The following is a 22,090-nucleotide window of genomic DNA, read 5'->3' as shown; positions in this document are numbered from 1 at the left end:
CTCTGAAGCCTGGGACCCCTGGCGCCCACTTCAGGTCATTTCCTGGGAAAGGAAGAAGCACATAGGATTGTGACCCGGCCTGTGGCAAATGCACATGGTGGGTGAGGTGTAGGTTGTGTAGGACTACTGTGCTGCGGGAGCTCTGGGGGCGTCACCGTGTGCCCGTGGGACTGTGCCAGAGTGACCTGTGCGCCTCCATGCGAGGTCCCCGCCAGGTGCGAGCAGGAGCCTCTCGAGGGGGCGCGGAGGGGGCGTTGTGTGTGCGTGTGTGTGTGTGTGTGTGTGTGTGTGTGTGTGTGTGAGTGTGTGTGTGTGTGTAGTGGGGTGGGGTGGCGCGCAGCGGGCGTGGGGAGCCCGCGCCCCATTACGGGAAGGTGTGTCCCGGCGCGGCGTGCGGGAGGGTGTAAACCTGCGTGTCCAGCCCCGCCCCACTGGAGGCCGGGCAGGTGTGGGCGGGCCGCGCGGACCCCGCTGAGCCGAGCCGGCCGAGAGAGCCCGCGGGAAACAGGAAGCTGGGGGAGGCGCGGCCGGACGGCGGGGAGGCAGGGCGTGCGGGGGCCCAGCCGGACTCTCGGCCCGCGCCGGGGCGGCGATGAGGGGAGGCCCGGGCAGCCCCGGCAACGGCGTGGACGGGGACGGAGCCGGGAGTGTTGGGAGCGCCGGGGACACCGCTCCTTTGCGCCGGCGGAGCCGCCGCCCGAGCGCAGAACCCGGCGCCCGAGGCGGCTGCGGCGTGCGGGGTGAGTCGGGGCCGCGGGGGCCGCGGGGGCCGCGCACAGCCCGGCGGACGGGGCGCAGAGAGGGGCGCCGGGGACGTGGGGCGCTGGGGCCGGCGGGCGACGCCCTGAGATGAGATCGCCGGCGCCCCTCCCCGCCCCGGGGCACCCCGCTGATCTCCGGCTCCTCTGGCCCGCAGACCCCGAGGACGCGACCATGCCGGGCGGGGCCGAGGCGGGGGAGGCCGAGGAGGAGGCTGGGGCCGGTTCGGGGTCCGAGGCGGAGGAGGACGCTCTGTGGGAACGGATCGAGGGTGTCCGGCATCGGCTGACTCGCGCCCTCAACCCGGCCAAGCTCACGCCATACCTGCGCCAGTGCCGGGTCATCGACGAGCAGGACGAGGAGGAGGTGCTGAGCACCTACCGCTTCCCGTGCCGCGTCAACCGCACGGGTGAGCTGGGGGTCGGGGTCGGGACCCCTCGGGCCCGAGTGGGCGGCGCCCCTGAGCGCGGCGCCCGGAGCCCGGAGCCCGGAGCTAGAGGCCAACAGCTCTGACCCTTGGGCCTCGGTCTCCACATCCGCAGAGTGGGATGGCCGGTGTGCCCACCATCCTGCCACCTCCCAAACCACTGTCACTGTCCTGACCAAGCAGGTCCGCGGCGCCCACAGCGGCGTCTGGGTTTGGTCTGCCTTGGGGTTTCCTCCCACGTCCTGGGCCCAAATTAGGGGGGGGGGTGGTTGGATGTGGTCGCCAGGGCGGCCAGGCACCTCCGGGTCACAGCTGGTGCCTTGGCATCTTCCTGCGCCCTTTGGTTTCCTCAGTTCCCTGTGCCCCCCCCCCCCCCCCCCCCCTGTGAGCCACACACTCCTTGAGGACTCGTTTTCCTCCAAGTGCTCAGGACCCATCTCAGCTTCGTGAGGGTGCCCTCCCACAGCGCGGGCTTTGAACCAGGGCTGGCAAAGGGTTGAGGGTCTATGGACTTGCAGGAATTGGCCAATGGGAGAACTATTTTACTTTGTTTTTGGCGATAGAGGGGGCTTCGGTGGGTGTGTCATTGAAAAGGCAGGCAGCATTTGCTGGGCCTGCGTGTGTGTGTGTGTGTGTGGGGGGGGCAGGCAGGAGGGGGGCACTGTTGAAGCTCAGGTGCTATGGGGGGGCTTTCCCCATGATGAGTTGAGACAGGCCCCTGTGTGTATCAATGTCTTAAAAATGTGGGGAATGTGGGCCCTGTAACACTGTGTGTGTGGGGGGGGGACTGGCTAGGCACTGGGGGAAGCCCTCACCTTGAACCCTGGGCGCCCTCCTGCCGGTTCCCAGGGCGCCTCATGGACATCCTGCGCTGCCGGGGGAAGCGGGGCTACGAGGCCTTCCTGGAAGCCCTGGAGTTCTACTACCCCGAGCACTTCACGCTGCTCACGGGCCAGGAGCCGGCCCAGCGCTGCTCCATGATCCTGGGTGAGTGGGTCCGCAGTGGGTGCCGCAGCTCCCGCACCCTTGCAGAGGTCCCTTGCCTTGTCCCGTCAGGGAGGCACTCCGATGAACCCTGTGGAACAGAGAGGGAGACTGAGGCACAGAGACCCGAAGAGGTTTGCCCAAGGCCCCGGAGCAGGCTGCGTGTGGGGCTGGGATTCCAATCCCGTTAGTCAGAGTTCAGAACCCAGGCCCCTAAAATTGATTGCAGGCATGTACGTGTCAGACATCCATGGGTGTACAGTTTCTTATGTAAAAAGTTCCAACAGTCCAGGTGACTTTAGAATAAAAAGGAAAGACCTTTACTTCTTCCTTCAGCTCTGCTCTGCTGGTAACACTTCGTCGAGTCTCCCTTTTCTTTGCATTTACACACACACACACACACACACACACACACACACGATCATCCTACATGTGCTGCTCTGTATTTTGCTATTTCTCAGAACAACTGATTTCCCCTACATCTGTTACACTTGTTTTAAAATATATTTCTTTATTGATTTCAGAGAGGAAGGGAGAGGGATAGAGAGATAGAAACATCAATGATGAGAGAGAATCATTGATCGGCTGCCTCCTGCACGCCCCCCACTGGGGATCGAGCCCACAACCCGGGCATGTGCCCTTGGCCGGAATCAAACCTGGGACCCTTCAGTCTGCAGGCCGACGCTTGTTACACTTGTTTTAAATGACTGCATAGTGTTCCTTAGCGATGCTTGCCACAAATCACTTAACTGGTCCCCTGCTGATGGACATCTAGGTTGTTTCCAGTTTCGCAACATTACAAACAATGCTGGGGACATCCTTTTATATGCATCTTTGTGCAAGTGTATATCTCAGGAGGAGAGGTCTGAGAAGTAAAGTTTCTCAATGAGAGTGTGTATTTTAAATGTGAAATCAACAGACATCCCAGCAGCAGTATATGGGTGTCCATTCTGCTGTACCCTCATGCATCCTGGGGATGTAAAAACATTTTTGCCGGTTTGATATGTCAAAAATAATGTTATTGTTTTTTAAGGTTGTACTTCATTGAGAGATATAATTCATAGCTTACAAATTAGTAAGCCTTGGGCAAGTGACATGACCTTTCTGTGCCTCAGTTTCTCTGTCTTTAGGGTAGGTACAATAATAGTACCTATCGTAAGTGTTGTCATGAAGATTAAATAAATTAACATATGTATCTAGCCCAAAGGATAAAGTTAAATGTTAGTGGCCATTATTATTATAGCTGGTGAGGTAGGGCCTATTTATTAGCCACTTTTGTTTTGGGACTTACCTACTGATAGTTTTTACCTTTATTTTTATTTGTTTGTTTGCCTCTTTTTATTGATTTGTAAAAGCTCTTTATGTATGATGGCTCTGAATTCTTGTATTTTTCTTTTGCTCTATTGCTTGTTTTTTTTTTTAACTTTGTTACATCTTTCCATCATTCTGAAAGTTTAACATTTGTATATGGATTTGTCTATCTTTGCTTTTATAGCTTCTGATTTTGTGCCTTATTTAGGAAGGCCTTCCTTACCCCTAAATTATAAAAACATAGGGTGTCCCCCAAAAATGTATATACATTTTGAATAATTATAAAGGCAGTGTTTATTAAAATACATTTCATTTTCAAAATTGAGCTATCAGCTATTAAAGTGTGTATACATTTTTTGAGACACGCTGCATATTCCAGAGTTTTCTTCTAGTGTTTTTGTGGTTTGGGTTTTCCTGTGCAGTTTGCTATCCCTGTGGGTTTTATTTGCCTGACTTGACTTTTCTCCCCACTGTGTCCGGCAGATGAGGAGGGCCCCGAGGGCCTGACCCAGTTCCTGATGACAGAGGTCCGGCGGCTGCGGGAGGCTCGAAAGAGCCAGCTGCAGAGGGAGCAGCAGCTGCAGGCTCGAGGCCGGGTGCTCGAGGAGGAGCGGGCAGGACTGGAGCAGCGGCTGCGGGAACAGCAGCAGGCTCAGGAGCGCTGCCAGCGGCTGCGGGAGGACTGGGAGGTGGGCAGCCTGGAGCTGCTGCGGCTCAAGGATGAAAATTACATGATCGCCATGCGTCTGGCGCAGCTCAGCGAGGAGAAGAACTCTGCCGTCCTGCGCAGCCGGGACTTGCAGCTGGCGGTAGGCCCTGGGCGGTGGACAGGGCACCGTGGGGCAGGGGTGATCTTTATGAAAAAGGATGGTAATATGGTAGCCAGCTCGTGTCCCAGAGCCACCATCGGCCAGCTATTGGGCTATGGGCAAGTCCTTTCACTACCCCGTGCCTCAGTTTTCTCATCTGTAATATAGAGGTGTTGAGGGTACTTATTTCATTGAGTTATGGCTGTGGTTCTCAACTGGGGACAATTTTGCCCCCAGAAACAATGGCCATGTCAGGAAACATTTTTCATCATTATAGCTAGTTGTGTCCTATCGGCATCTAGTGGGTAGAGGCCAGTGTTGCTGATAAACATCCTACAGAGCACAGGACAGCCCCCCAAACCAAGAATTATTTAACCCAAAATGTCAGCAAGTGCTGAGGTGGAGAAAACTTGGGTTACCAGGGTGTATCAGTTTAAGATATGTACAGTGCCTGCACAGAGTTAGTGCTCAAACCCTGTATTGTCATTAGCCATTGTTTTATTATTATTATTATTATTATTATTATTATTATTATTAAGTGCTTCTGTGTGCCATGCTGGTTACATGCATCACGTCATACGTTCCCATGAAGGTGCCATGCACTAGGTTCTCATTTTGGAACGCAGACACTGGGCTCAGATTGTAAAGGGACTTGCTCATCACAACGCTGGGAATGGAACCTGGAGTTGAACCAGGTCTGCCTGGCACCAGTGCTGGCCTTGCCCCGTGATGCTGTTCTGCCCGATCTTGTCCGGGTGAGATCTCACCCGGCCCCCTCCAGCAGGGAACGAGGCCCCGCCTCCTACAGGTGGAGACACCGAGCCTCCCTTCTTGGTTTCCTATTGGCTCTCCGCATGGGGATGAAACTGGAACTTTACTGCCCCCGGGATTGTTTCAAGGATTTTATTTTTAATCCTCACCTGAGGATATTTTTCCCATTGATTTTTTTTTTCCTTTTCCCAGAGAGAGTGGAAGGAAGGGAGGGAGGGGAGAGAGAAGGAAAGAGAGAGAGAAAAACAGAAACATCGATGTGAAAGAGACACATCGATTGGTTGCCTCTCACATGCTCCCCCACTGGGGCTGGGGATCCAACCTGCAACCCAGGCATGTGCCTCTGACTGGGAATCAAACCTGAGACCCTTCAGTGTGTGAGCGGAGGCTCTAACCATTGAGCAACACAGGCCAGGGCTGTTTAAAGGATTTAACAGTGCCAGTGGCACACAGTAGGCTCTCTCCAGCAATACTGTGCGAGGCTGCCTTGGGGGATGCTGACGCTGGGGTTGGAAGACCCATGAGCTTCAGCAGAGGCTGCGGGCAGGTGGTGACAGGTGCCTGTTGGAGGCTGTCGTGTGGGTGCCCTGGTGTGCGGGAGCCAGTGGCTGTGCACACCAGCATGTTGAGGTTTGGGGAAACGAGTCCTGATTGGGGGTGTTGAGGCCACAGGTTGAAGGGCCTAGACTGCCAGGCCCGATCGGGGGTGTGGGAGGCAGATGCTTGGAGTGGGGTGACCAGGAGGCTGTTCTCTGCCTGCTTGGTGTTTGGCATGAGATTGGACTGTCTGAGGCCCAAAGACTGGCTGCAGATTGAGCAAAGGGTGGCCTGGGCAAGGCTTTCCTCTCTGTGCCTCAGTTTCCTCACCGTGCTGGAGGCGGGAGGTCACAGAGAAGGATGATATAATGAGACAGCACCTCCTATGCCCAGGCGTGGTCCTCACTGCTTGCCATGCACCGACTCCTTGAATTTTCCAACAACTCTATTGGGACAAGGGTGGCGGCACTATTACTGTCCCCACTTATGGATGAGGAAACTGGGACACAGAAAGATTGATTAGAGCACTTTCCCAGGGTCCCACGATTGGGAATTTCTGACCTTGCTCTGGGCACTGCTCGGGTAGATGGGGAGAGCTGGGTTCCCCATCTTCATCCATGCCTGCTTTTTCTGAAATGGACATGAGACCTGCTATGAGTGTTCTTGGAAGAAGGGTTCTGCTGCTCAGAGAGGACAGTGTGAGGGCCACCGGCCCAGGGCGTTGGGAGTGGCTGTGGCTGGAATGGCTTGGAGCATCATTCGTGCACCAAAAGGTTGCTGGTTTGATTCATGGTCAGGGCACATACCTAGGTTGAGGGTCTGATGTTTTTCTCTCACATTGATGTTTCTCTCTGTCAAAATCAGGTGAGGATTTTTTTTTTTTTAAAAAAAAGAGGCATTGGAGGTGCCTCTGGATCTGCAGATTAGCTATCGGTGCGCATAGTGTGACCACCTAAGGGTAAGAGAACCTGACACTAGGCAGAGAATGGCTGCTTTTTCCCAGTTTAGGGGGTAGAGGTAAGGGGTGACATTCAACTAATGGATAAGTTGTTCTTTAAATGTAGCTACTGTAAATTTGCCTAAATTTTGGGGGCTTTGTTTTTGGCCACAAAAATTAACCAAGGCATTTCAGATGGAAATGAGTAGAACAGCTGATGGTTTCTGGCTTGGCATCTTGGGTCTCCTCTCCCCACGGACAGGTGTATGGTGGCTGTGACTTAATACTATGCTTTATAAGGTGCAAATTTAATGAGCTGCCATTTCCGAGCAACATAAACTTAAGGAACCAACACTGTAATTTTGTGCGGAGTGAGTTTGTACCCCAGGATTAAATGCATCCGCATTTCCTGGCATTCAGCAGACTCCCAGGTGCCCTGCCCGCTGAGCTCACTGCGGGAGTTTGCCGGCCAAGGGTCAGGCGGGAGGCTGTGGTGTGTGGCTGCGGTTTGCTGGAGAGGGTGGGACCACGCTTGCCCTTGTAACTAGCTGTCTTTCTCCGACGGTTTACAAAGCATGTTTTGTGAGGGAAAGGAATGTGAGAATCATGAATTTCTTTCTGAGCCTTTTGCGGAGGAGGAGAAACTCCTGACCCAGCCTTCAGACCCATGTGTGTGTGTGTTTGTGTGTGTGTGTGTGTGTGTGTGTGTGTGGCCATGCTTGGCTCTGGGAAGTGTGGGGCTGCCAGTCATTTTCCGAGAGAGGCCAGGGCATTCCTAGGGCACCAGACATCGGCACCAGAGGTCATTGTGCCTTTTTTCAACAATGACTTCATTTTGTGGCCTGCCACCTGCTGCTCCTTCTTGCCACTGTCTAGCAACCTCGGACCCCACATGGATTTGGAAAATACCGCTGGCTGAGTGCGGTTATCATCCAGCAAACCGATTGTGCATATGCTCTCAGCCGGCCGACCACCTCACAGCCACCCAGCCACCACCCTGGCCAGCTCCGGCCGCACACACCTTGTGGTGGCAGGTTGGGGTTATTTTAAAGCTGTGCAGACAGCCGCTGGCAGTTTAAAGGTCTCGGCCCACCTTCTGTCTTGTTTGATTCTTGCAATGACTTTGGGAGGCAGGTCATGCATGGAGCAGGGGGAATGAACGGGCCCATTTTACCTATGAAGAAACGGAGGCCCAGAGGAGGTAAGTGACTTGCTCAGGATGACAGAGGGCAAAAGTAGTACAAATGAAACCTGGACCCCAGGCTCGGAGTTCTTGTTGAGGATGAACTAACAGCCCGATCTGCTAGAGGGGGGCCTGGGGACCCTCAAAACCATCCTCTTCCTCCTCTCCCCTGGGAGATGAGGAAACTGAGGCACAAAGAGAGCCCAGGACTTGCCAAAGGCCACACTGAGTTAGAGGCGGAGCTGGGCCCAGACCCTGGTCCCCCCTTCTCAGTGTAGCCCTCCTTCTCCTCCGTCAGCTGGTACTGGGCCCTATGGCGTGTTCTCCGTGTCAGAACCGTGGGACTGATGAACCGGCAAGTCGGTTGTGATGCAGCACCGCGGCCAAAAGTCCTTGAAGCAGAGGCCCCTGGGAGGGTGGCTTGGCCCTGCCGCCCCCTTCCTTTCTCATCATGTTTGCCCAGCTGGTACCTCCTTCATAGACAAGTCCAGGGAGACTCCCGCTCAGGCCCCTCTGGGGATCCGGGAGGCACCCAGGAATGAGGAGCAGGCCTTCTCCCCATGGGCCTACCTGGGGTCCTTCCCTGGGCTGCATCCCCCCCTGGGCTGACCCATGTGTTGCTCCCCAGGTGGATCAGCTGAAGCTAAAGGTGAGCCGGCTGGAGGAAGAGTGTGCACTGCTCCGCAGGACCAGGGGGCCACCCCCCGGGGCAGAGGAGAAGGAGAAGGAGAAGGAGAAGGAGCCGGACAGCGTGGACCTGGTCTCTGAGCTGCGTGCAGAGAATCAGCGGCTGACCGCGTCCCTGAAGGAGCTGCAGGAGGGTCGGCAGCAGGTTCGAAGGTGGCCACTGGGGGCGGGGGCGGGCAGTCAGAGAATGAGGAGTCTACACCTGGGATGAGATCGGATGGACCCTGGCTGGCCTCTTGTCTTGGCTGAGCGTTCTGCTCTCTGGCCTTTAGTCTATGGTCTGTGGGTGGCCCCGTGGGGCCTCTGGATGCTTTGCCACTGTGCACCTGATTTTGTGTGTGAGCATTTTTAGGGGGAAAGGGCTCCCAGCTTTTATTATTTGTAGAACAGTCTGGAAAGTTGAGACCCCTGAGGTCTGGGTGGCCCAGGGCTTGCTGGGGGTCCTGTGGCAGGTCAGTGACAGTGTGGCCTGGCCACCTGGCCATTGCTACACACAGGAAGTGGGGGGTGGGAGCCAGGGTTCTGGTGTACTTCATAGGGTTGGGGGTGCCTGGCTGGGGTGTGGGTTTAGGGGTGGATCTTGGGCCCATGGTCTACCTGCTGTGGACAGGCTCAGCCCCTCCGAAGACCCCTTGTGAGAGGGGCAGGAATAGGCCTTGGAAATAGCACCTATCTGCTGCCCTGGCAGCTGTGGGGGCCTGAGCAGGAGAAAGCGTGCCTCGTTCTTGTTCCGGAACATGATCCTGGCGGAACTTGTTCAAGCGTGCCTCATGCCCTTAGCTCATCTGCACCCCAGATGTTCCCTGGGGGGTGGGCAGGGCTGGTGGGCCACGCCCACTCTATATTTGGGAAACCAAGGTCCAGAGAGGTCAAGGCCCTTTGCCCAGGTGGCAGAGCTAGTGTGGTGGGTCCCCCTTCCCCTGACACTCAAGGTGGGCCCTAGGCCAGAGGCTGAGGCAGCCCTGAACTCTGACCCCCAGGAGGCAAGCCGGCCGGGGGCCCCAGGCTCAGAGCGCATCCTCTTGGACATCCTGGAGCATGACTGGCGGGAGGCGCAGGACAGCAGACAAGAGCTGTGCCAGAAGCTGCACACTGTGCAGGGGGAGCTGCAGTGGGCCGAGGAGCTTCGGGACAAGGTACCGTCCCCCGTGCACCATCCCCACCCTGCCCTGCCCCCGCCTTCCTCTTACACAGCTGCGGAGGCCCCCGAAGAGGAGAGGGTGGTGGGCATCACCAGTTCCCTTGCGCCGACCTTCCCTGCAGGTGCGCCAGGCACTGTGCTAGCAACTGTGCATTCATTCATTCATTCTCAAATATCTATTGAGACACATTAGGGAACAAAACAAATGTCTCTGTCCCTGTGGAGGCTAAACTCTAGCAGGGGAGATACACCGTCTGCCATTCACACAACCTAAGTCAGCCACTTCACGTAGGGGAGGGTGATGAGGGCTGTGGGAGAAGCAGAGCAGGGCCAGGGAGCAGATTGCAGTTCAGATGGGAGGCCCAGGTTGGTGGGGAGGGCGTCATCATTATTGGTAGTCCCATTTTACAGATTGGGCAGCTGAGGCCCAGGGAGGTGAAGTCAGGCTGGCGAGATCGGATGGGCGCTTGTTTTGGGGGCTCAGGCATCTCTCTCTGGACCTGTTGGGCACCTGCTGGTTGGCTTTCCTTGGTCACCAACCTTGTGGTCTGACCCTGGCATGTTCCACCCTGTGCCGCTCCACCGCCCGCCCGCAGTACCTGCAGGAGATGGAGGACCTGCGGCTGAAGCACCGCACGCTGCAGAAGGACTGCGACCTGTACAAGCACCGCATGGCCACCATCCTGGCCCAGCTGGAGGAGATTGAGAAGGAGCGGGACCAGGTGAGCCCCGCCTGCTGTGCGCGAGGCCCTGGCCCGGTAGACGGGCAGACGAGGAGAAGTGGACGGAACTAGAATTGTGGAACAGGGACTTCCACAGGGCACTGACTGGTTAGGAGGGGCATGTAGGCCAGGAGGACACAGACAGGGGGGGGCCTTGAGCACTCTAGGTATGCCAGCCTTGCCCCTGAGCACACTTGCTCACCTGAGCTCCTGGGACAGTTAGGGAGTTGGTCCTGGCGCTTTTTACTCCTGAATTTCTATTCTCTCCAAGTCAAAAACAAGACCTCCGCAGGGGAGGTGCTTGCAAATATTTGCTGATGAAGAAATTCTCAAAAGCTCTGGCTCCCAAGCCCTGGGCACCATGGCCCGCTCCGTCTGAGGCCACAGGGTGGGCTGAGGACCCAGGCCAACTCCTCTGGCCCCCAGGCCTGTGCAAGGCTCCCACGCACTGGGGAGGGCAGGAGTTCTGTCCTCAGACCAAGTTTGAATCCCACTAGAGGAGTTGAAGTCAGCGCATTAGAATGGGCCTCAGAATCCGCTGGCGGGCTTGGTGAAGAGGCCGATTCAGGCTTTATCCCGGACACTGTGGTTCTGTGGTTTGGGTGGGTTCAGGGATCTGCCCTTCACCCGGTTGCTCCTGGCCGCTGGGCCTCTGTCTCCAGCTCCCGCTGGGGCAGTGGGGCAGTGGCAGGTCCAGGCATGGGCCCAGCTCTCAGGGACCCTGGGCTTCATCGTGGGGAAAAGTGCTTTGGACGCAATGGGATGGGTTTGAATCCAGGCTCCTCCACTAGGCGGGGATGCTGTGAGCTAAGCTGGCCACACACAGTAGGTCTCACAGTTTTAAGTTGTTCTTGGGAAATGGTAAGAGCATGGACTTTTCCTGGGTTTGAATCCCAGCCCTGCCCCTGCTGCCTTGGTTTCCTTATTTATAAGATGAGAATAATGAGACGGTCTCACTTGGAGGGTGAGTGTGCTGATTAAATGAGCTGATATTAAGCCCAGGGCCCGGCACACAGGAAATGCTATTCCTGCTGCCACCCCCATCCGTGCGGTCGGAGGCCGAGCCAGCCGAGTCACTGTGGCGCCTTCGCCCTCCCAGGCCATCCAGAGCCGCGACCACATCCAGCTGCAGTACTCACAGAGCCTCATCGAGAAGGACCAGTACCGCAAGCAGGTGCGGAGCCTGGAGGCCGAGCGGGACGAGCTGCTGACCACACTCACCGGCCTGGAGGGCACCAAAGCCCTGCTGGAGGCGCAGCTGCAGCGGGCCCAGGGCGGGCCCTGCCTCAAGGTGATGGGCAGGAGGAGTTACAGGGTCCTGGTTGGCATGCTGGGGCCCTGGCAGGAGCTTTTGGCCAGGGGTGGGAACTCGCGGGACCTGGTGGGAGATCTCGGTTGAGGGTGGGAACGTGGGGGAACTGGCAGGAGCCCTCAGCTGGGAGTGGGACTTGCAGGATTGATGGGAGCCTTCAGCGGTGGTGGGATCACGTGGGACCCACTGGGAACGCTCAGCTGGGCCTGAGAAGATGCAGGTTCTGGGAGGCAATGTGTGGGTCCTGGCTGGATCCCTCACCCTGCGCCAAGAACATGCTGGCTTGGAGGGAGCTCGTGGCCAGGAGGGAGGATATGCCGGTCTGGTGGGGCACCCCAGCTAGGGTGGGTGTGGGTTGGTGCATAGGGAACGGGACAGAGGCATGGGGCATGTGGGTCTCTGAGTTTCTGGGCTTGCTCCTGGGGCACCAAGTCTAGTTTGAAGCCTGTCTTTGCCAACACTTGGAGAAGCCCAGTGGCCTGAGGGCCTGTGAGCATCTTGGAATGCGAAACGTGGGCCCTAAAAGCCCCTCAGAGACCAGCTAGTCCAGTGCCCTCCTTGCACAGGGCCCAGAGAGGGTCAGGGGCTTGGCCAAGGTCACACAGCCAGCCAGTACTGGAGCTGTGTCCACACACCCCTGGAAAACTAGATACTAGTTCTTGGATGTCTGCCGGGAACTCTGCCTTTTCCTATCTTGATTTTACTTGGAGATAATCAACAGGCCAGGTGTTTAATACCCGGAGGAACAGAACAAAGGAAGTGTGAGTCTGTGACTTCTCACTTTTTAAACCCCTCAGTGGTGTTTTGCTCTTAGATAATGGCAAAGCCCTTACTATGCCCTAGAGGCCCTTCAGGTGGGCCCTTCCCTCCCTCTAGCCTGGTCTGCTGGGCTCCTGGAAGGTGTCACAGTCCTGCCTCAGGGCCTCTGCACGTACTCTTCTGTCTGCCTAGACCCCTGGTTGGCAAACGGCGGCTCGCGAGCCACATGCGGCTCTTTGGCCCCTTGAGTGTGGCTCTTCCACAAAATACCACAGCCTGGGCGAGTCTATTTTGAAGAAGTGGCGTTAAAAGAAGTTTAAGTTTAAAAAATTTGGCTCTCCAAAGGAATTTCAATCGTTGTACTGTTGCTATTTGGCTCTGTTGACTAATGAGTGTGCCGACCACTGGCCTAGACCATCCTCCCCAACTCTATCTATTGAGCGCCTACTTACCCTTGAGTTACCAGTTTAAGGCACACGTACTCTGGAAAGTACTCTGATGCTGCCCGGCTGGGTGGCCTCTGAGCACCTGCCCTGCGCTCCGGGCAGTGAAGGGCTACTTCCTTCATCTGTCTGCTTGTTTACAGCTTGTGTCCTCTGGGCGGAACGCTCCATGAGGGCAGGCGTTCACTAAGTGACTGGCTGGCCCTGGTCCAGCACTGCTGATCTCATCCCTCCCGTTTCCTCTCCCAGGCCTGCACCTCCTCCCATTCCCTGTGCTCCAACCTCAGCAGTACCTGGAGCCTGAGCGAGTTCCCCTCCCCGCTTGGAGGCCCAGATGCAGTCGGGGAGGCCACTGTCCTGGGAGGATCTGAGCCCCACATCTCGGTAAGACACCTGCCCACCTGAATACGGCGGGGACACTGTTAGTATTCACATAATTACCAATAGGGAGAGGGCCGTCCAGTTTGCTGACTAAGCCCTTACCAGGTCCCAGAGGCCTTCAGGTGGGCCCCTCCCGTCCTTTAGCCTGGTTCTCTGGGTCTCATCCTTTGGATTCCTGGCAGGTGTCAGAGCCCTGTCTCAGGGCCTTTGCACATACTGTGGAGTGTATTTCACATCGGAGGAAATTGAGACCCACAGAGGCAAACACCTTATTAGGCTTATCCAGAGCCGGCTCCGCTGCTGGGCCTGGTACCAGGAGACCTGGGGGCCCCTCACACTGTAATCTTGTAGAGCTCACTCCTCCGCTCTGGGCCCCAGTTTTCATCTGTGGAATGGGCACAAACCTAGGTGCATTGAGCTGTGGGAAGGTGCAGTGGGGGTGACCCACGCCCTGTCGTGACATTGCAGGAGGAGGCTACAGACAACGAGAAAGAGATCAACCGGCTGTCCATCCTGCCCTTCCCTCCCAGCGCAGGCTCCATCCTCCGCCGGCAGCGCGAGGAGGACCCTGCACCTGCTAAGAGGTAAACAGGCCCTAGCCAGTTTGGCTCGGTGGATAGAGAGTCTGCCGGCAGACTGAAGGGTCCTGGGTTCGATTCCAGTCAAGGGCCACGTACCTCGGTTGCAGGCTGGATCCCTGGCCTGGGAGGCAACCAACCGATGTGAAAAAAACATAAAAGGTAAACAGGCTGGAAAGAGAGCGGCAGAGGCCCAGCTATCTCCCAGAATCCCTCATGGCAGAGTCAACACTTGGCGGTCACCCCACTAACTGCCTTTAAATGGCTAGAGCGCTGGAAAGCCAGGCCCTGAGAGCATAGGCGTGACTGAGGTCAGAGGTTAAGACAAAGCCAAGGGCAGAATGGGCTCAGCCCCAACCCAACACTCTGGCGGCTGAGTCACTAGAAACTGAACCGCAGCGTTGCTCAACCCAGGGGAAGCCTGATGGTTTAGGCCAGGAGTGGGGAACGCTGCCCATGGGTTGTATCAGGCTCATGAAACCATCTGGTCTGGCCCTGCCAAGGCATTAGGGGTGAGTTAATTAAACGTTTGACCAAATATAGCAGGCTACCTTTTAAGTGGATAATTCTGTGTGGCCCTTGAATGATGTTATAAATATCCACATGGCCCTGGGCAGAGAAAAGGTTCCCACCCCTGGTTTAGGACGAGGGCTTGCAGAGACTATTTCCAGGTGTCAGGGGCCTCAGGTTTGGGCGTCAGCAGCCAATGGGGCCAGAAAAAGGCAGCATGTCCACTGGTGGCAGGACTGAGGGTGGGGACGACCTGCCCTTCCTGGTGTAGGTCCCAGTCACGGGCTTGATCCGATGGGTGAATCTGCCAGGAATGGGTGTGTGACGAGGGGGTCATGATCTAGTGCAAGCCTGTCATGGCCGCGAGTTTGACGAGCTTGATCTAGTGTGAGAGGCAGCCCAGGAGCCACCAACGACAGTGTAGAAAGTGAGGATGAGATGGGGGTGAGCAGTCAGGGGAGGCTTCCTGGAGGCGGTGGCGTTAAAGAACAGGCCGGGGCGTTCAAGGTGGAAGGCCCTGGGGCTGAGGCCAGGATGTTACCTTCTTGTCTGAGAGTTTAGGGGAGCTGGGTGGCATGAGTGCCCTGTGCCTGGGACTCCCACCTGGCCTAGCCTGCATGTGCTTGGGGGCTGCAGGACCTTTTGGTGGCATAGGGGCAGGAGGAGGGATTGGGGCAGATGCCCACTGACTCTCAGCTCCTGCCCCTCCTTCCCGTCCTCTCTGCCCAGGTCCTTCAGCAGCATGTCAGACATCACAGGTAAGGGCCCTCGGACACTCCCTGGGGAGGGCTCACGGGGGCGGGGGGAGGAGAGAGCTTTCCAGCTTACCTGAGGCCTATGCTGCCTGCTCTGCCCTTGGCCTGTGACTCCCTCCCCAAGGCCCAGCTGTGCCCTGGACAGGCAGGAAGGCTCTGCTCAGGAGGCGTCTGGGGGAGTGGGTTTACCCTGAGCTCAGCCCTGGTCCTGGCTGTGCTGTGCGGGGCCCCTCCTCAGTTCTGGTCCACCCTTCACCCTCTTCTAGGGAACGGCAGGGCCATCCTGGCAGGCCCCGGCCCAGCCCTGAGCCCAGTGGGTCCAGTGTGTTCTTGGGGCCTCAAACCTGCCTCAGCCCCAGGCCTCTGGGCCATGGATGGTCTCTGGGCCCTCCCCCGTTGTTCAGTCCAGCACTCTTGAACCTCACTCCTTCTCCCTAGGGAGTGTAACGCTGAAACCCTGGTCCCCCGGCCTCTCCTCATCCTCGTCCTCCGACAGCGTGTGGCCTTTGGGAAAGCCGGATGGTCTCTTGGCCAGAGGCTGTGGCCTGGATCTTCTCAACAGGTACGGAAGCCGCCTGGGTGGGTGGAGGTGGGGGCCTGCGTCTCAGATCCTGGAGCAGGATGAGGTGGGAGGGAGCAGCAGCTAAGCCTTTGCTGTATGCAACTGTCAGTTGGATTCAAACCCCGTCGCCACCGTTTATCACCTGTGTGACCTTTCTCAGTTTCCTCAAAGGGAACAGTGAGCTATCTCTTCTGCCTGTGGGTGGTTTGAGGGTTAGGACTCATGTCAGTCAAGCGCCTAGCTTTGCCAGGCACATAGTAGATGCTTAGTAAAAGTAAATGGTAGTTGTACTTGTGCTGACACCGACCCTCTGCCTGTCCTCCCCAGCTCTGAGCTCCAGCCCAACAAAGCTTCGAGCTGTGGGTGGGGCGGGGCCACTCAGGAGCCAAGAAACACATTGGCTCAGAGTGTGCGGGAGGCAGTGAGCTGTGTGTTGGTCATGAAGGGCCTCCCCGGCCAGGCTTTTGAGGGGACCTCAGGAGGAGAGAGAGGGACCTCAGGAGGGGAGAGAGGGAGGCCAGGCTGAGAATGTGGCCTTTGAACTCAGCCATGGCGAGAGGGCAGCTGGATGGCTGGAAGAGGGAGAGAACAGAGGCTGTTTGGGATGGGCTTGGAGTTTGGCGTTGACTGGAGCACGTGGAGGTGGGGGTGGGGGTGGGGGTGGGGAGGAAGGCCAAGCCACAACAGGCTCTGAGTCAGGCTGGAAAAGTGTGGACTTTGGCTGGTGCACGCTGGGAAACCTGCGAGGGATTAGCTATTACTAGCTGCAGGCCCGCTGCTGGCTGCCTTCTAGCATTCTCTCTGTCCCTGGAGGTAGGCGTTATTATGATTATCCCGGTTTCCTTGGGAAGAAGCTGAGGCTCAGAAAGGTTAAACGGCTTGCCCGAGGTTACACAGCTGGGGAGTGCCCTGGCCCAGGTCCACAGTGACCTGATCAGACTTGGGTTTGGGGAGGGCGTAGGAAGCACTGAGGTCAGAGCTGGAAAGCGGGGTTGCTAGATACAGAGCACAGGTCACCAGGAAACCAGGGCAGAGCAGGACCGGGGGCCTCCCGCCCCCTGGAAGCAGCTTGGCCAGGCCCGCGTCCAGAGCCCTGCCCCCACCCTCACCTCCGGCAGTGGGCCCAGCGTGACATTGTTTCTCCCTGTGCAGGACGTGCTTCTGAGGGAAGGGGTGGAGGCACCTCCCTTCCTGCCTGACTTGGCCCTTCCTCCCTCCAGCTCAGGCCTGCAAAAGGGGTCTTGGCTCTTGTCCAGGGGGCGCCGGGATGTGGCAGAGGGAACAGGAGCTGTGTGATCAGGGGGCCACCGCTGATGCCCGTGCTGTTCCTGAGGAGGAGGGAGATGGGGGAGAAGACAGGTTAGGATGGAGGCAGAGGTGGTGGACGGAGAGAGAAAGAGGTTGAGGGACAGGCAGAGAGGGAGGTGAGATGCCGAGAGGTGTCCTGGGGCTGTGTGACAGCACCGTGCGGCAGACAGTTTGTTGGTCAGCGGAAACCTTGCTCTCCTGTGGAATCTTGGGCATCCCACTTAGTTTCCCAGTGCCTCAGTTTCCTGCTCTGTAAAATGGGGTCACAGTTGTGCCTGTCCCCTTAGGTCGTTGTGGGGGTTCCAGTGTTCCTGTTAGAGTGGCTCAGAGTGAGGGGCTGTGCCAGCTCTTAGCTAATGTTATTGTTGCCCTTGTTGCTTAATTCTCAGAGTGGCCTGCAAGGCTGGCATTTCTAGCCCCTTATTCATTGAAGGAAAGCGAGGCTCCGAGTCAGGAATTTGTCCCAAGGCCACTGAGTGGTGGAGCTGAGGATTCCTGGGTGCCTTCCTTCTGTCTTAAGTCACATTTTTTTTGTTAATCCTCACCTGAGAGTATTTTTTCCATTGATTTTTAGAGAGAATGGAAAGGAGGGAGAGAGAGAGAGAGAGAGAGAGAGAGAAGAGCCAGAGAAACACGGATGCCTCCTGCACGGGCCCTGACCAGGGCTGGGGATTGAACCTGCAACCAAGGTACATGCTCTTGACTGGGAATCAAATCTCCATCCTTCGTTGTGGGGCTGATGCTCTAACCACTGAACACACTGGCCAGGGCCGTCTAAGTCAGCGGTCGCCAACCTTTCAGACCTCACGGACCAGCCGATGGTGATCGCTGGTCTACGTCACTTTAATCTCCCTCTTGTGTTCAGTACTCACTCATGTTGGGTATTCTCAGCCCTGTCTCCCCTGCCCTGCTGGGGTCCTAGGGCCTTGGGGCAGGCAGAGGAGATGGGCAGTGGGGGTGCTGGGGCAGGCTGATGGATAGATGGACAGATGGACAGGCTGGGAGACAGTGAGGCGCTGAGGTTGGAGGGGCGTGCGGGGAGAGGACCAGGTGCCGTGCCCCCCGCCAGGACCCGCCTCCGCCCGCACTTGTTCACATGGACTCAGGATCCATGGCCCCTTCGGTTTGCACAGGGGCTTGGACAGGTCATTGCCCGACTGTACCACCCACCACCTGTGCAGCCCTTGTCTAGTTATAACTGCCCCATGCCTCAGTTTCCCCTTCTCCACGAGGGGAGTAACAGGTGTCTCCATAGGGTTGCTGGCAGGATTAAGTGTGGTTTGCTCAAGTCTCTGCTTCACGGACCCCTGACCTGAACAAAGCAGTCATGTACACTGCCGAGAGATCTTCCCACAGTGCCCTGGGCTGGGGTTGGGGCCACCACTGCCAGAGCTGGCCGAGTGAAGGACTGCCCTCCCCCCGCCTGCCTTCCCTGGGACCTGACCTCCTCACCTGATACTGGGGGAGGGAGTGGGAGCCCTCACCTGGTGGACAGATTATCCCCATCCTCTCACTGCCCACAGGCAGGGTTGGGGGGCAGTCGGATTGTGTTGCTGGAGACCCAGGAGTCCCAGGAGGCTGGAGCAGGCAGCCCTGCCCGTACCACGTTCCTCTGTCCCCTGCTTCTTGCTTGAGTGCTGAGGCCCGGAACTGAGAGGGACTGGATCTGGACCCCGCCCTCAGCGAGCCCAGGTGCCAGGTGTTGGTAGCCTGGGGCTGTGGGGGCTCAGAGAAGTTACTTGGTCCCTCAGGGAGGTGGGCAAGGGAGGTCCTGAAGGAGGGGATGCCTGATGTGTGTCTTCAGGAAGCACAGGAGTTGGCAATAAGACACAGAAGCAGCCCTAACCGGTTTGGCTCAGTGGATAGAGCATCGGCCTGCGGACTCAAGTGTCCCAGGTTCGATTCTGGTCAAGGGCATGTACCTTGGTTGCGGGCACATACCCGGTGGGGGGTGTGCAGGAGGCAGCCGATCGATGTTTCTCTCTCGTCGATGTTTCTAACTCTCTATCCCTCTCCCTTCCTCTCTGTAAAAAATCAATAAAATATATATTTAAAAAAAAAAAGACACAGAAGCAGGCAACAGACTGATGTATTTCAGAGGGAAGGGGAGTGGGAAGACATTAACCAATGAACTTATATGCATACTAGAGGCCTGGTGCACGAAATTCGTGCACGGGGTGTGTGTGTGTGTGTGTGTGTGTGTGTGTGTGTGTGTATGTGTGTGTGTGTCGGTCCCTCAGCCCAGCCTGTACCCTCTCCAATCTGGGACCCCTTGAGAAATGTCCGACTGCCTGGAGTCGCCTGGACTGGCAGTCGGACATCCCTCTCACAATCCAGGACTGCTGGCTCCCAACTGCGTGCCTGCCTGATTGCACCTAACTGCTTCGGCCTGCCAGCCTGATCACCCCCTAACCACTCCCCTGCCAGCCTGATCAACGCCTGACTGCTCCCCTGCCGGCCCGATTGCCCCTAACTGCCCTCCCCTGCCAGCCCGGTCACCCCTAACTGCTCTCCCCTGCTGGCCTGGTCACCCCAACTGCCCTCCCCTGCAGGCCTGGTCCCCCCCAACTGCCCTCCCCTGAAGGCCTGGGTTCCCCCCAACTGCCCTCCCCTGCCGGCCTGGGTCCCCCCCAACTGCCCTCCCCTGCCGGCCTGGTCCCCCCCAACTGCCCTCCCCTGAAGGCCTGGGTTCCCCCCAACTGCCCTCCCCTGCTGGCCTGGTCCCCCCCAACTGCCCTCCCCTGAAGGCCTGGGTTCCCCCCAACTGCCCACCCCTGCCGGCCTGGGTCCTTCCCAACTGCCCTCCCCTGCAGGCCTGGGTCTCCCCCAACTGCCCTCCCCTGCAGGCCTGGTCCCCCCCAATTGCCCTCCCCTGCAGGCCTGGGTCTCCCTCAACTGCCCTCTCCTGCAGGCCTGGGTCCCCCCTAACTACCCTCCCCTGCAGGCCTGGGTCTCCCCCAACTGCCCTCCCCTGCAGGCCTGGGTCCCCCCTAACTGCCCTCCCCTGCAGGCCTGGTCCCCCCCAACTGCCCTCCCCTGCAGGCCTGGGTCTCCCTCAACTGCCCTCTCCTGCAGGCCTGGGTCCCCCCTAACTACCCTCCCCTGCAGGCCTGGGTTCCCCCCAACTGCCTTCCCCTGCCGCCTGGGTCCCCCGCAACTACCCTCCCCTGCAGGCCTGGGTCCCCCTGCCGGCCATCTTGTGTCCACATGGGGGTAGCCATCTTTGACCACATGGGGGCGGCCATCTTGTGTGTTGGAGTGATGGTCAATTTGCATATTACCTCTTTATTATGTAGGATATGCATAGCTCACGGACAGACAATAGTGCTGGGAAGGCCTGGGGAGGGAAGGGGAGGGGAGTGAGGTGGAGGAGGTTAGTGGGGGGGAAAAAGAGGACATCCATAAACTCAACTCTAATTGAAAAATAACAAGATGTTATTAAAAAAAAAAAAAAAAAGCCGGACACCCAGGTTGGAGGGTGGAGTTGCCCCCATGCTGGGATTGCAGGGAAGGGAGGGGCGTGTGGAGGCAGGGTGGCGGCTGGGTGCAGGCTGCTCACTGGGTCCTCGGGAAGCCGTGACGGTGAATTGACGGTGGGTGTGAAACAGGTGGAGAAGCCTTGTGCACAGAGGGGTGGCTTGTCCTGAATCACCTGATAACAGTGACTGCCGAATGTTCACCCGGCACCTAGTTCTTACCAGGCACTGTTCTAAGAGCGCCCATGTTCGAACTGGCTGAATTGTACAATGAAACAGGTAGATGCAGAGGGGGCTGCTTAGGACTGGGAGTGGAATAGCCAGGCCTTCTGGCCCCAGAGTCCTGCTGGCGCCCACCAGGCCACATTTCCAAAACTCTTCTGTCCGTACCCCAGCAAGACAAACCGTGTGCCCGTGCCCGAAGCACGGGGTCACCGTAGTTGGATTCACTAGGGAGACAGGCTTCTATTTGCTAGTCCATTTCGTTAAGAAACAGAATTCTTCTAACCCTGGGAACAGGCCTGCAGGTGAAGGCCCCGGAGCCCGCTGGTTCCCCTACCTGCCCTGTCTTTACATTCGTCTGACCCTCATGTGCAAAGTGGGAGACAGGTGCCGCCATGTCCTTGCTTGATGGATGCGGTGACTGAGAACCAGGCAGCCAGCTTGCTCGCCCCGGTCTAGGGTGCACTTCATGCTAGGGTTTGGAAGTGGACTGTGTTGCTCCAGCCGGAAGGCCATTGGGCAGTATAGCCGGGCCCAGCATCTGGCCTGCCACGTCTGCACAGGCCTCTCCACGCCACCTCGATGTAGCCAGGACAGTCCCAGCACCCATGTCTAGCCCCAGCCCCCCAGGCCTGGTTCTCTGTTTTGACTGAGAGGACAGGAGCTGAGATGGGCTCTCAGGGCCAGAGTTCCCCCCTCTGGGTGCTAATTGGGCTAAGGTCCTTGTAGCCTTGCTCGCCCAGGCTGGCAGTAGGGGGCCGTGTGACTGTGGGCTGCAGCTGGAGGGTGGGTGGGGAGGTGGATGGACGCCTGGGCTCTACCTGAGCCACCTCTTCAGCTGGGGCACACCCACTGACCTTGGCCTCTCCCCTCCCCAGTACCAGGGCCAGGGGGTCATGGAGGAGACTTGGAGTCAGTGGTCTGTGAGCCTGGCCATGAGGCCTCATCAGTTCTCATCCAGGGACAGGCAGAGAGCCCTGCCACGATGGAGGGATTAGTGACTCTTTGTCTTAGCCTTCAGTGGCGCCCACTGCCCGCGAGAGGAAGGACAGAGGCTGTGCTCCCCGAAGGCTGGCTGCAGCTTGCTTTCTTGGGAGCTGTCTCCCATGCTGTTAAGTTAGTCAGGAGCTTCACATGGTGTCTGGCACATGGGAAGCACCCAGTCTGTATCGGCTGCTATTATCATTGTTACTAAATTCTTCCACAATCCTATGTCCTGTCCCCCACACCTTTGCTCGTGGCCGCCCTCCAGCCTGGAACACCACCTCTGCCTGTTACTGAAGTGCTTCTATTCTGGACCACGGTGTAGCCCAGCGGCGCTTCCTCCGGGAAGCCACTCCCGTGTGCTCCCACTGCCCCTGTGGCCATCTCTGATCTGCGTTGTGTTCTCATGGTGACCTTCCTTCCTAGACCGGGAGCATAACAAGCTTTCATTAGTCATCTGCTATGTGCCAGGCACGGGGCTGGGTGCTGGCATCCAGAGCTGAGGGTGTCTTTTCTGATGGAGGAAACAGCA

At 57.6% G+C, this 22,090-nt stretch overlaps 1 protein-coding gene across 2 annotated transcripts in view; it reads left to right on the top strand.

Moving 5' to 3' along the window:
- The first annotated feature begins 508 nt into the window (after positions 1–508).
- The window catches only part of CARD10 (caspase recruitment domain family member 10), a 28,801-nt gene continuing 7,219 nt past the window's right edge, over positions 509–22,090 (top strand). The window contains exons 1-12 of one of the 2 annotated variants that reach the window (XM_080659342.1): positions 509–740; positions 917–1,168; positions 2,036–2,173; positions 3,965–4,290; positions 8,347–8,550; positions 9,386–9,541; positions 10,143–10,268; positions 11,368–11,559; positions 13,032–13,166; positions 13,632–13,747; positions 14,981–15,009; positions 15,445–15,568. In XM_080659342.1, the coding sequence (XP_080515468.1) occupies positions 593–740; positions 917–1,168; positions 2,036–2,173; positions 3,965–4,290; positions 8,347–8,550; positions 9,386–9,541; positions 10,143–10,268; positions 11,368–11,559; positions 13,032–13,166; positions 13,632–13,747; positions 14,981–15,009; positions 15,445–15,568 (1,946 nt within the window). In that variant the 5' untranslated portion in view covers positions 509–592. The remainder of the gene's footprint in view (positions 741–916; positions 1,169–2,035; positions 2,174–3,964; positions 4,291–8,346; positions 8,551–9,385; positions 9,542–10,142; positions 10,269–11,367; positions 11,560–13,031; positions 13,167–13,631; positions 13,748–14,980; positions 15,010–15,444; positions 15,569–22,090) is intronic. The other variant, XM_080659343.1, reaches the window with a different exon arrangement.

The sequence above is a fragment of the Plecotus auritus genome, assembly GCF_963455305.1.
Source record: "Plecotus auritus genome assembly, chromosome: 3".
Lineage (NCBI taxonomy): Eukaryota > Metazoa > Chordata > Mammalia > Chiroptera > Vespertilionidae > Plecotus > Plecotus auritus.
The sequence above is the reverse complement of the archived record's forward strand: the minus strand, read 5'-3'. Positions and strand labels throughout refer to the sequence as shown.